This window comes from Zingiber officinale, chromosome 5B (genome assembly GCF_018446385.1).
Source record: "Zingiber officinale cultivar Zhangliang chromosome 5B, Zo_v1.1, whole genome shotgun sequence".
Classification (NCBI taxonomy): domain Eukaryota; kingdom Viridiplantae; phylum Streptophyta; class Magnoliopsida; order Zingiberales; family Zingiberaceae; genus Zingiber; species Zingiber officinale.
The window spans coordinates 122,073,974-122,084,433 of record NC_055995.1 but is presented as its reverse complement, the minus strand read 5'-3'; the positions used below and the strand labels follow the sequence as shown (position 1 = coordinate 122,084,433).

The 10,460-nt window shown below is 40.2% G+C and overlaps 1 protein-coding gene across 1 annotated transcript; it reads left to right on the top strand.

Moving 5' to 3' along the window:
- Nucleotides 1–8,687: 8,687 nt before the first annotated feature.
- On the top strand, nt 8,688–10,406 carry LOC121985721 (peroxidase P7-like). The gene is made up of 3 exons (XM_042539325.1): nt 8,688–8,921; nt 9,481–9,672; nt 9,761–10,406. The coding sequence occupies exons 1-3, from the start codon at nt 8,697–8,699 to the stop codon at nt 10,310–10,312; spliced, it is 969 nt and encodes a 322-aa protein (XP_042395259.1). The 5' UTR covers nt 8,688–8,696; the 3' UTR covers nt 10,313–10,406.
- Nucleotides 10,407–10,460: the final 54 nt, after the last annotated feature.

The window sequence follows — 10,460 nt, the reverse complement described above, 5'->3', positions numbered from 1 at the left end:
TCCAAGCAGGGAGCTTGGCACGCGAAAAGTCCAAGTATGGAGACTTGGCACTGGAGAAGTCCAAGCAGGGAGCTTGGCACGAGGGAAAGTCCTAACTGGGATGTTAGGCAGTTGGAAAGTCCTGGTGAGTGAAGCCAGGCAGTGGGAAAGTCCTAACTGGGATGTTAGGCAGTTGGAAAGTCCTGGTGAGTGAAGTCAGGCAGTGAGAAAGTCCTAACTGGGATGTTAGGCAGTGTGAAAATCCTGGTGAGTGAAGCCAGGTCAAAGTCCGGGTGAGTGAACCCAGGCAAGGGAAAATCCAGATGAATCAGGGATGATCGGACATCTGGTGTTGAGGAAAGTCCAAGTAGGTCAAAGGGATTGACCGGACACTTGGCGAGGAATTCTAGCAGGTCAAGAGAGTGACCAGATGCTAGGGATGAGATACCAATAGGTCAAGGTTGACCGGATATTGGTGTGGAAGGCGTGGGAATTGGTTTGGACAAAAACCAAGAGCTGGATCGATCAGTGGATCGATCCAGGTCATCTGATCGGTCTGGGGACCGATCAGCATGAGTCCTGATCGGTCCCCGGGACCGATCAGGGTACGCACAGAAAGTTGGGCGCTTTTCTGTAGAACAGCTGGATCGGTCTGGAGACCGATCAGCACCATGCTGATCGGTCTCCACGACCGATCAGAGACGCAGCCACCTCTCTGTAGGAGAGGTGGGATCGGTCCGGGGACCGATCAGACTGGGGCCTGATCGGTCTCTCGGACCGATCAGGATAGCTCCAGACCGATCAGGGCGATGCCTGATCGGTCTGGCCCTAGCCGTTGAGAGACAACGGCTAGGCTATTTTTGGCTCCTGTGTTTCTGGCCTTTTGGCTTGCAGGTTCGCAGATTATATAAGGGTTCGAGCGACTCTACAGACCATTCCTCTCCGAACCTTCTTCTTCTTTCTGCTGCTGAGCTCTGCTGAGTTCTTGAAGCGTTGAAGCTTCGCGTGAGCTTCTCTTTGGCTGGGTCACCTGCTGTTGTAGGCGCTTGGAGCTGCTGCTTCTTCCAGTCGAAGAGAAGGCAAGCAAGAGTTTTCTTACTGTTGTATTTCTTGCCGTCTTTCCTTGTATTTCTGTACTCTCCTTACTTGCTGTTGCAAGAGTGTGTTGTGGCGAGGTTTCTCCACCCAGAAGGAGCTTGTATTAGCCGGTTCTCCGGGGACTCATCCACCGACGGATTGATAGGCTTCGTCCACCTTACGGACACGCCGAGGAGTAGGAGTATCATCTCCGAACCTCGTTACATCACTGCGTCTAAGGTTTGATCATCTTCGTTTCGTTTCTATTTAGTTATTTCCGCTGCGCTAACCCTAATTGTAGAAAGAAACGGAAGATTTGGGGTCGGCTATTCACACCCCCCTCTCTAGCCAAGTACGAACGATCCTAACACAGGGGTCTTTTTATAGCCGCTGAAAAATCTTATCCGAAGCTGGAAGACGCCTCCAACAAGGTGGAAGGTGTCTCTAGCGAGGCAAGCGAAGATAAGGTCTTATCTTCACCAACAGTTGCATTTTGTCTAGTCTAAGGAACCTTCAATCATGGGTGGTTGAAGGCGCCTTTCCACAGAAAGGCATGGAGGTGCCTTCAGCCATATTGAGGGTGCCTCCAGTAGCTCTGCAACTCCCCCTTTGGCTCTTTCGCTGTTCCGATCGCCTGGGTGATTCTGTCTATCCGGAATTGGGCTCACCCGGACCCATCTTCTAGCCTTCTCCTTGAGCAGGCTTCCTCCTCATCTTCTCATCCTTCGAACGTCGTGCATGTCATTCTCGTCCACCGGTGTACTCTTCCGTAGCACCTCATCCCTCGGCCGCACCGAGCCTGTCGGCTCTCGCCCGTGCCGCCCTTCTTGCTAGCTGCATCTTCTGCTTGACTTCTTGTGTTCTTAAGCTCCTGCACACTTAGTCACAAGAATCAAATACAACAGGACCTAACTAAACTTGATTGACCATTTCAAAACTACATCGAGGTTCTAACAATATCACACATCAACACTCTGTGAAACTCATCCTTACAGCTTATTCATGCGCCGAGGCACCTTCATCCACTTAAGGCGCCTCCAGTGCCTCTGTGCTAAGGTGCCTACTTCCACCCAAGGTGCCTCCATCATTATTCATTTGAACTTGATTTTCACTTTAACCTCCTGCAAAAACATATTAGCCCAACATTACAAGAGTACCTACAAAATAGAGTTTTCAAGTATAATAATAAAATTATGAATTAGATTCTATCTAACATGACCAGGATCTAGTATTGGTCTCAACTTAGATTTTTAAAATGGATCTAAGTTGAACCAAAGTCCACAGTCCCACTGGAATTCATCCTACTAGATCTCCCTACTCTAGTGGCTTACCTTATTTACCATTTATAGAATCACTTAACTTATAGTCTAACCCACCAGATCTTCTTGCCAGATACCCCATCTAGACTTCAGTCAGTTATTAGGTTCTGTTGATCCAATTGGACTTCTTGCCAAATATTAGGTCATCTCTTGACATATCTGGTCTTTTTGTCAATTATCTAGTCCTCCTGATTTAACTGGACTTCAGCTTGGTGTATCATCCTCTAGACCCATCAAGTCTTTTAGCTTGTACACTTGGTAAACATGTTAGAACATACAAAATTTAATTTTAACCTTTTGTCATGCATCAAAATCTAGGTTTGATTATTAATGCTGACTACACCAATGCTATATTTGTGAAAGCATAAGCCCATGTACAGTCTCATCCCTACTAGTGCTGATAAAAGATGGTTTGTGGCATATGTACGTTGACAGCCGAGTCATCAATAAGATTATGGTGAAGTACATATTTCAAATTCCCCGCTTGAGCGACAAGTTGGATCAGCTATCTAATTCTAAGGTCTTCTAAAAACTTGACCTTAAAAATGGATATCATCATATTAGAATAAGGCCTAGAGATGAATAGAAGACCACATTTAAGATACAACATGGGCTATAAATTAGGATGATCATGCCTTTTGGATTTTCCAATGTGCCTAGCACCTTTATGAGGTTTATACATCAGATCCTGCAACCTTTCATGGGAAAGTTTTTGGTGATTTACTTTGATGATATTCTCATCTATAGTCTGACATGGGCACCCCACTTCGATCATCTTCGTGATATTCTTAAAAGATTGAAAATAGAGTGCTTATTAATTTGTTAATATGAAGAAGTGATATTTCTTTACTACATCGATAATTTTCCTTGGCTTTATTGTGTCTACTGAAGGTGTACACATAGATCAAATATTGATAAATGTAATCTTGGAGTGGCCTCAACCAAAGACCTTACACGATGTCAAAAGTTTCCATGACTTGATTTCTTTCTACCCCGGCTCATTAAAAACTTCAACACTTTGATTGCTCCTATCATCGAGTGTCTCAAGGGATGAGATTTTAAATGGTCTGAAAACAAAGGCTAGTTTTCGATTGGTCATGTAAAAGATGATCGAGGCACTAGTTCTAGCACTTCCTGATTTTGACAAAGTGTCTGAGGTCAACTGTGATGCATTTGACATTGGCATGAGGGTGTTCTGAGTCAATTTGGACATCCAGTTGCTATCTTCAGTGAAAAGCTGTCCAAATCCAAGAAGAAGTGTTCTAACAATGACTTAGAGTTTTATGTCATTGTTCGGTTCTTGAAGCATTGATATCACTACCTAGTATATAAGGAGGTCATCCTGTTTACTTATCACAAACCCTTGAAGTACATCAATGGTCAATACAAGCTGAGTAGGCGGAATGCCAAGTAGCTTATTTACAAGAGTTCACTTTTACGCTGATACAACAATCCAAGAGTCTGAACGTATTGCAGATGCTCTGAACCATCACTCTTCATTACTTACTACCATGAATACCAAAAGTTGTAGGATTTGAGGTCTTCACAAATATGTACGCAACTAACCCTTCATTCAGAAGGATATTTCAGAAGATACATAATGATCGCCGACATAATTTAATTTAGTATAATGACTATCTGTTTCGTGGGTTGCAATTGTGTATTTCAGATTGCTTTCTCAAGCAGTAGATCATGAGTAAGATTCATAATGAGGGGCACTTCGGACATGATAAGACGTTGACCCTCATCTCTGTCAATTTTTATTGGTTTAAGTTGACTAGCGATGTGACTCACTTTGTAGACCGAGATTCTATGTGTCAGCGATGTAAGGGGTTTCTCACCAATACAAGTTTGTATACTCCCTTACCTGTTCCCAAAGCTACTTAGTTGGATGTCAGCAAGGATTTAATTAGCATTATCCCGCACCCAACGAACAGGGTCGTCTCTAGAAAATTAGAGGCCCTAGGCTAATTTTTAGATGAAAGTCATATATAATATTTTTTTATTGAATATAAACATATTACATATGAGCCGATAAATAAATGCACATGATTATCACCAATATTCAATATGCTAAATTCATTAAATTATAAAAAGTGACATATATAAACTAAATCTAATAACAAAATGTTTATACTCTTCGCTCTTTTTGTCATCCAAAATTGTCAACTAAAAAATGATGTCGTAAGCATAACTCTATATCTCAACCAAAAAATGTCAATTGATGTCAAATAGTTTCAATTATCAGTTGTCAGCAATAGTTTTAATTTCAGGACGAAATCAAATACACAAAATGATGTCGTAAGCATAACTCTAGATCTCAACCAAAAAATGTCAATTGATTAAACTCTAGGACTACAAGCAAATAGGGGCAAAAGGTCGTGCAACGGACTAACGATGCAAACTACAAACGTAGATAAAGGATGGGAAACAGAAAGAAAGGAAGCAAAAAATCTCATCTCAAATAAGAACTTGGAAATGAAGATAAGAGATACGAGACTATCAGTGTTGAACTAGTGGACTGGTGGGATTTGAGATTGAAGTCGAAGATCAGAGATTGTCGTACTGTCAATCTCTCTAGAGAGTTTCTCTGTTGCGACTCGAAGGTGGAGTTTTGGCGTAGGAATGAGGCAGAAGATGGGGATAGGGTTGCATGAGAGATAATCAAAAATGAAAAAGGAAAAAGTGAAATGGCTTTTGTGTTCACCCAAATTGATTTTTTAATGCAAAAATAATTGATATGTTAAAAAAATTGACATTAACAAATTGTTTTTTTTCATGGTCCATGTGTAATTATAAAATAAATGGACTGTTTTAATCGACCTGTCAAAAAAATTAATCGATTATCAAATTTAATAAAAAAACTTAAATACGAATATAAAATCTAATATGGAGGCCCCTAAAATGGGGAGGCCCTAGGCAACTGCCTAGGCTGCCTCCCCCTAAAGTCGGCTCTGTCAACGAACCTCATATTCAGTTCTTGTTGTGGTTGATAGATTCTCAAAGATGATGCACTTTGTACCTTGTAGGAAGACTATGGATGTTGCTCGGATTGCCCATCTTTATATCAAGGAGATCATGTGTTTACATGACATTCTTTGGTCCATAACTTCAAATCAAGATACCAAGTTTATCAGTCATTTCTAGAAGAGCTTATGAAAAAAATTAAGCACACAATTAAACTTTAGTAGTATCTACCACTTTCAGATAAATAGACAGACTGAGGTGGTGAATTAGAGTCTAGGCAATCTTTTGAGATGTCTCACAGGAACTAAGTCAAAGCAGTGAGACTTGACATTACCTCAAGTAAAGTTTACCTATAACAGATCGAGAAACAGGATGACAAGTTTGAGTTCCTTTGAGATTATCTATGGGTTGAACTCATCCTGGGTTTTGTACTGAGCCCTTGTTAGACATGTAGGATGATTTAATCTTAAAGTTGATGAGATGACAGAGTCTCTTCAGGGCATTCATGAGCAAGTATTTAATCTTCAGGGCAATACTTGAGAGCAATATCAAATACAAGACTCGGGTTGATAGTCATCGTTGTCAAGTATTTTTTGAGATTGAAGATTTTGTCTGGGCTATATTAACTCGAAATTATTTTCCTATTGGTGAGTATAATAAGCCGAAGGATCAGAAGATTGGACCATGTGAGATAATGCAGAAGATTAACGACAATACTTACAGGTTGCACTTTCCTAGTCATTTGAAGACTTCTAGGGTGTGTTTGGTTCAAGTTATCATGTATAACCTTGGTTATGTGATTACTTACATAACCGAGGTTATGGGGAATAAAACATAACAAAATGTTGTTTGGTTCAACCTAGGTAATGCAACAAAAACTTGTTTATTTGACGGTTTTAATGAATAACCTAATTTAATATTTTACTATATTACCCTTAGTTACAAAACCAACCATATATATCTTTTAAACTCTACGTTTTTTTTTTTTTTTTCACGTTTTTCTTTATTTTTATGTGTATTTTTTTAAAAAAAATTTAAAGTGTTTTTATTTTTTTACATTTTTTATTTTTTATTCTATTTTTTTAATTTTTCCTATTTTTATATATATTTTAATTTTTTTATGTTTTTTTTATTATTTTTTATGTTTTTTACATTTTTTCTATTTTTCTATTTTTACGTTTTTTCTTTTCCTTATTTTTTTTATTTTTAAATTTTTTACATTTTTCCTTATTTTTTTATTTTTAATGTTTTTTTTACCTTTTTATATTTTAAAAAGTTTTTTATTTTTTTTTATATTTTTTTCTTTACATTTTTTTATCACATTTTTCTCTTGTTCGAGAGTATTTTGGGTAAAAAAATTTTCTTAACCTCGGAATAAAAAAAACCTCAATTTTTCAGGTTTTCCGATTCCGGGTTGCATGCCCCTTTTGGTTACATGTCGGGCATAAAACATTACTCGGGAATTATCGATTACCTAAACCAAATAGGGTTTTCGTTGATAATCTTGGATGAATAACCAAGATTATAAGGATAACTCTCAACCAAACGCACCCCTAATGTTTTCAATGTGAAGTATTTGACTCCTTATTCAATGGATGCTGATGAGGCTATTATAAATTCGAGGGTGAGTTTTTTTCAACCAGTGGAAACAAATGCAAACCCAACCCATTATGACCTCTTGAACTTCAAATGATCCTAACTTTTGACTCGGGCACTCATACGTGCAGAATTTAAAAATCTATATTTTTATGGGTATTCATAAACACGAAGTTTCGGGTCCAAAAAGCACCATTTAGGTACTTTTTCAAAACCTCCAAAGATTTTTTTACTATTTTTAGTAATTTCTATTTTATGATTTTAGAGTATTTTTGATATTTCTTGTATTTATGGGTTAGAGTTTGTTTATATTAGTGTTCTATTTTGTTAATTTCTTTCTATAAGGATTTTTGTTAAGAAATTTTCTCTTCTAAGATTTCTTTTCTTTTCTTTATTTATAAGATAAGAATTGATATTCCTATATTAGAATTTCTTTCATTTTTTTGAGTTTTAGGATCTAGAGTTTATATAAACACCTATTTAGTTGTTTGAAAATTTATCCTTTATTATTAACAAACTTTCTTTTTCTTGACAAATGGTGAGTTTTTTTTTTATTTTCTTTGTTCTCTTCTTACTTTCTCCTTACTTCCTTCTTCTCGTTAGTTTGTAGGATAATCGCTGTCCTGTCCAACGTTAGATGCCCTCTTGCAAAACGTGGCGGTTAATGGATGAAGACGCAACTAACGATTGTCGAATCTAATCACCTTATTGGCGTTGACGTGGAGATACTTTTTTGATAGCTATATAAATCCGAGAGAAGGTAAATGCAAAAGGATCACCTTTTGGTAAACTCTCATACACATTTTTTTTTTACTCTATCAAGCTCTCGTTTATGTTTTCTTTATGTCTACTCTTGATACCTCAAGCAATCCTAATTCGAGTGTCAAAGTGGCATGTTGGGATCTCCCAACGCCAGTCTAACTTTCTATTGAAGTGTCTTTCAGGTCTTATTCATTCCCTTCATGGATGATACCTACAGAGTGCTCACATCAGATTATTCGTTGACTGATAGCTTGACTATCCATAATATTTGGCCAGAATAAGATAAAGTCTTATGGTCAATGTTTTTTGTTTAATTATTTGCACAAATTCTACAAAACTAACAACGTAAAAAAAAAGAGTGGGCCATTAATTCCACAAGCTATATACAAAATGTTGTGCTAATTACGGTAGTTTAATATTCTGCCCTCATTTCTCCAAATACATTGAATTTTATTTTTAATCATTAGTTTTCAAATAAATGGATTGAAGGACTGATCCAACAATATGCAAGTGGATTTCCCTTTTTGTACTTATGGGATAACCAACTCTCTTGCCTGGCTGGTGCCAAAGGCTTTTAGAAAGGCAAAGAGATATAGAAGATAGCTGTGCTGACAGCTTCATCTCAGCTACTACGAGAGTGACTCTTATCTACAAGCTTTCGAAAACATGCAAATACAATAAAAAGGGTAAAAACAATGAACATTTATATATGAACATAGTGTTGATTATTACTAGAGTTAATTGAAGTCACTAATGAGTGTTTACATGTTTTAGCCATGCATACGCAGACAATGACAGAGACGCAAATATTGTCACTTCCCAAGTGACTAATTAGCAGTGTTCGATAGGACCATCCATTGAACAGTGCAAATGGTCCAATTTCGTCTATTTATTCTGTAATTAAAAGAATAAAAAATCGTTTTTCTTAAAAGAGATGTGCTTTAATACATCATTTATTTATACGTAGTCCAGATGCATTATCTCGAATCAGTTGGTATGGCTTCGTTCTCCAATGTCCGCTGGCTCACCGCCACCCTCCTCCTCTTACTCCTCCTCCTGGCACCGTGCGCCACCCACCCGCAGCTCTCACCGTCGTTCTATGCCACGACGTGCCCTAAGTTGCCGGCCATCGTTCTGTCCGTCGTGGAGAAGGCTCTCAAACGGAACCCCACCTTGGGCGCGGCCGTTCTCCGGCTCTTCTTCCATGACTGCTTCGTCAATGTATGCAATATTTATCTGTATTAATAGCAATTTCTTAATTATATACATGCAATATTTATATGAATTTATAGCAATATTTATATTAATTCCTTAGGAATAAAATCCCTCTTTTACTGGGATTACTCCCTTCGATTCAACATCATTCAGTTTAATTCTACGTACGTATAATTATTTTATATTAACATAAAATATGACATTAATTTCGCAAAAACTATAAGCTCATTGGATAGAGGTTTGACCGTGCATGCGAAATGGTCACGGGGGACGGGGCCATTAATGGATGGCGTGCTCGGAGTCGCCATTGCTTGAGCTGGAGATCAGCCAGTACCGGGATTTGAAGAGGAAAGCGATAAGAGTGCACTTCTCGTGATTTGTTGACACAATCGATACGCCACTCACGGTGGAGACTTCAGCGGCTGGGACCATTAAAATTTTAAATTATTATTTACAATATTTCTTTTTGTTAGATGATTTAATTCGTCCCACTAGATCGTGTTCCATCAGTATCAGTAATTAATTAATTAATTAATTGTGATTGGTCGGTTGATTAACGGTGCAGGGGTGCGATGGGTCGGTCCTCCTCGACGATACGCCGGCGATGGCGGGTGAGAAAAACGCCGTCGGGAATGCCAACTCCCTCCGCGGCTTCGAGGTCATCGACGCCATCAAATCCAAAGTCGAGGCTGCCTGCCGCTCCACCGTCTCCTGCGCCGACATTCTCGCTCTCGCCTCTCGCGACGCCGTCACTCTGGTCAATTTTATGATTTTTTATTGTTTAGAGATTATTAATCTCTCGTTGCGTGCTGAGAAATACATGCAAATAATTTTCGATTTGTCAGTTGGGAGGGCCGTCGTGGAGGGTTCTTCTGGGACGCCGGGACGCGTTGACGGCGAGCCTGGCCGACGCGAACACCAACCTCCCCCCGCCCTCCGACAGCCTCTCCAGCCTTAGGACCCGGTTCGCGGGGAAGGGGCTCAGCCTGCGCGACCTCACCGCGCTCTCCGGCGCCCACACGGTGGGCTCGGCGCGCTGCGCCAGCTTCCGGCCCCACGTGTACAACGACCCCGACGTGGACCCGAGGTACGCGGCGTTCAGGCGACATATCTGCCCGCGGGTAGGCGGCGACGCGAGGAGGTTGCCGCTGGACGCGACGAGCCCCAACCGGTTCGACGTCAGCTACTACCGGGACCTGATGGCCCGCCGGTCGCTGCTGCACTCCGACCAGGAGCTGTTCAACGGCGGGGCGGCGGACGGGCTGGTCAGGCATTACAGCGCAAACGGCCAGGCCTTCTACATGGATTTCGCGGCGGCCATGGTCAAGATGGGGAACATCAGCCCCTTGACCGGCGCCGCCGGAGAGATCCGAACCCACTGCCGGAGGGCAAACTGAAAGACAGTAATTACTAATTACGTGTACGAAATGCACTGGATAGTGCACAACTGCGCTACTAATAAATGCTTGCCAAGAGAGCAATATGAATTAAGTTTGTGCTATTTTATTAATTGTTCTTGATGAATGCTTGCCAAGAGGAATCAAA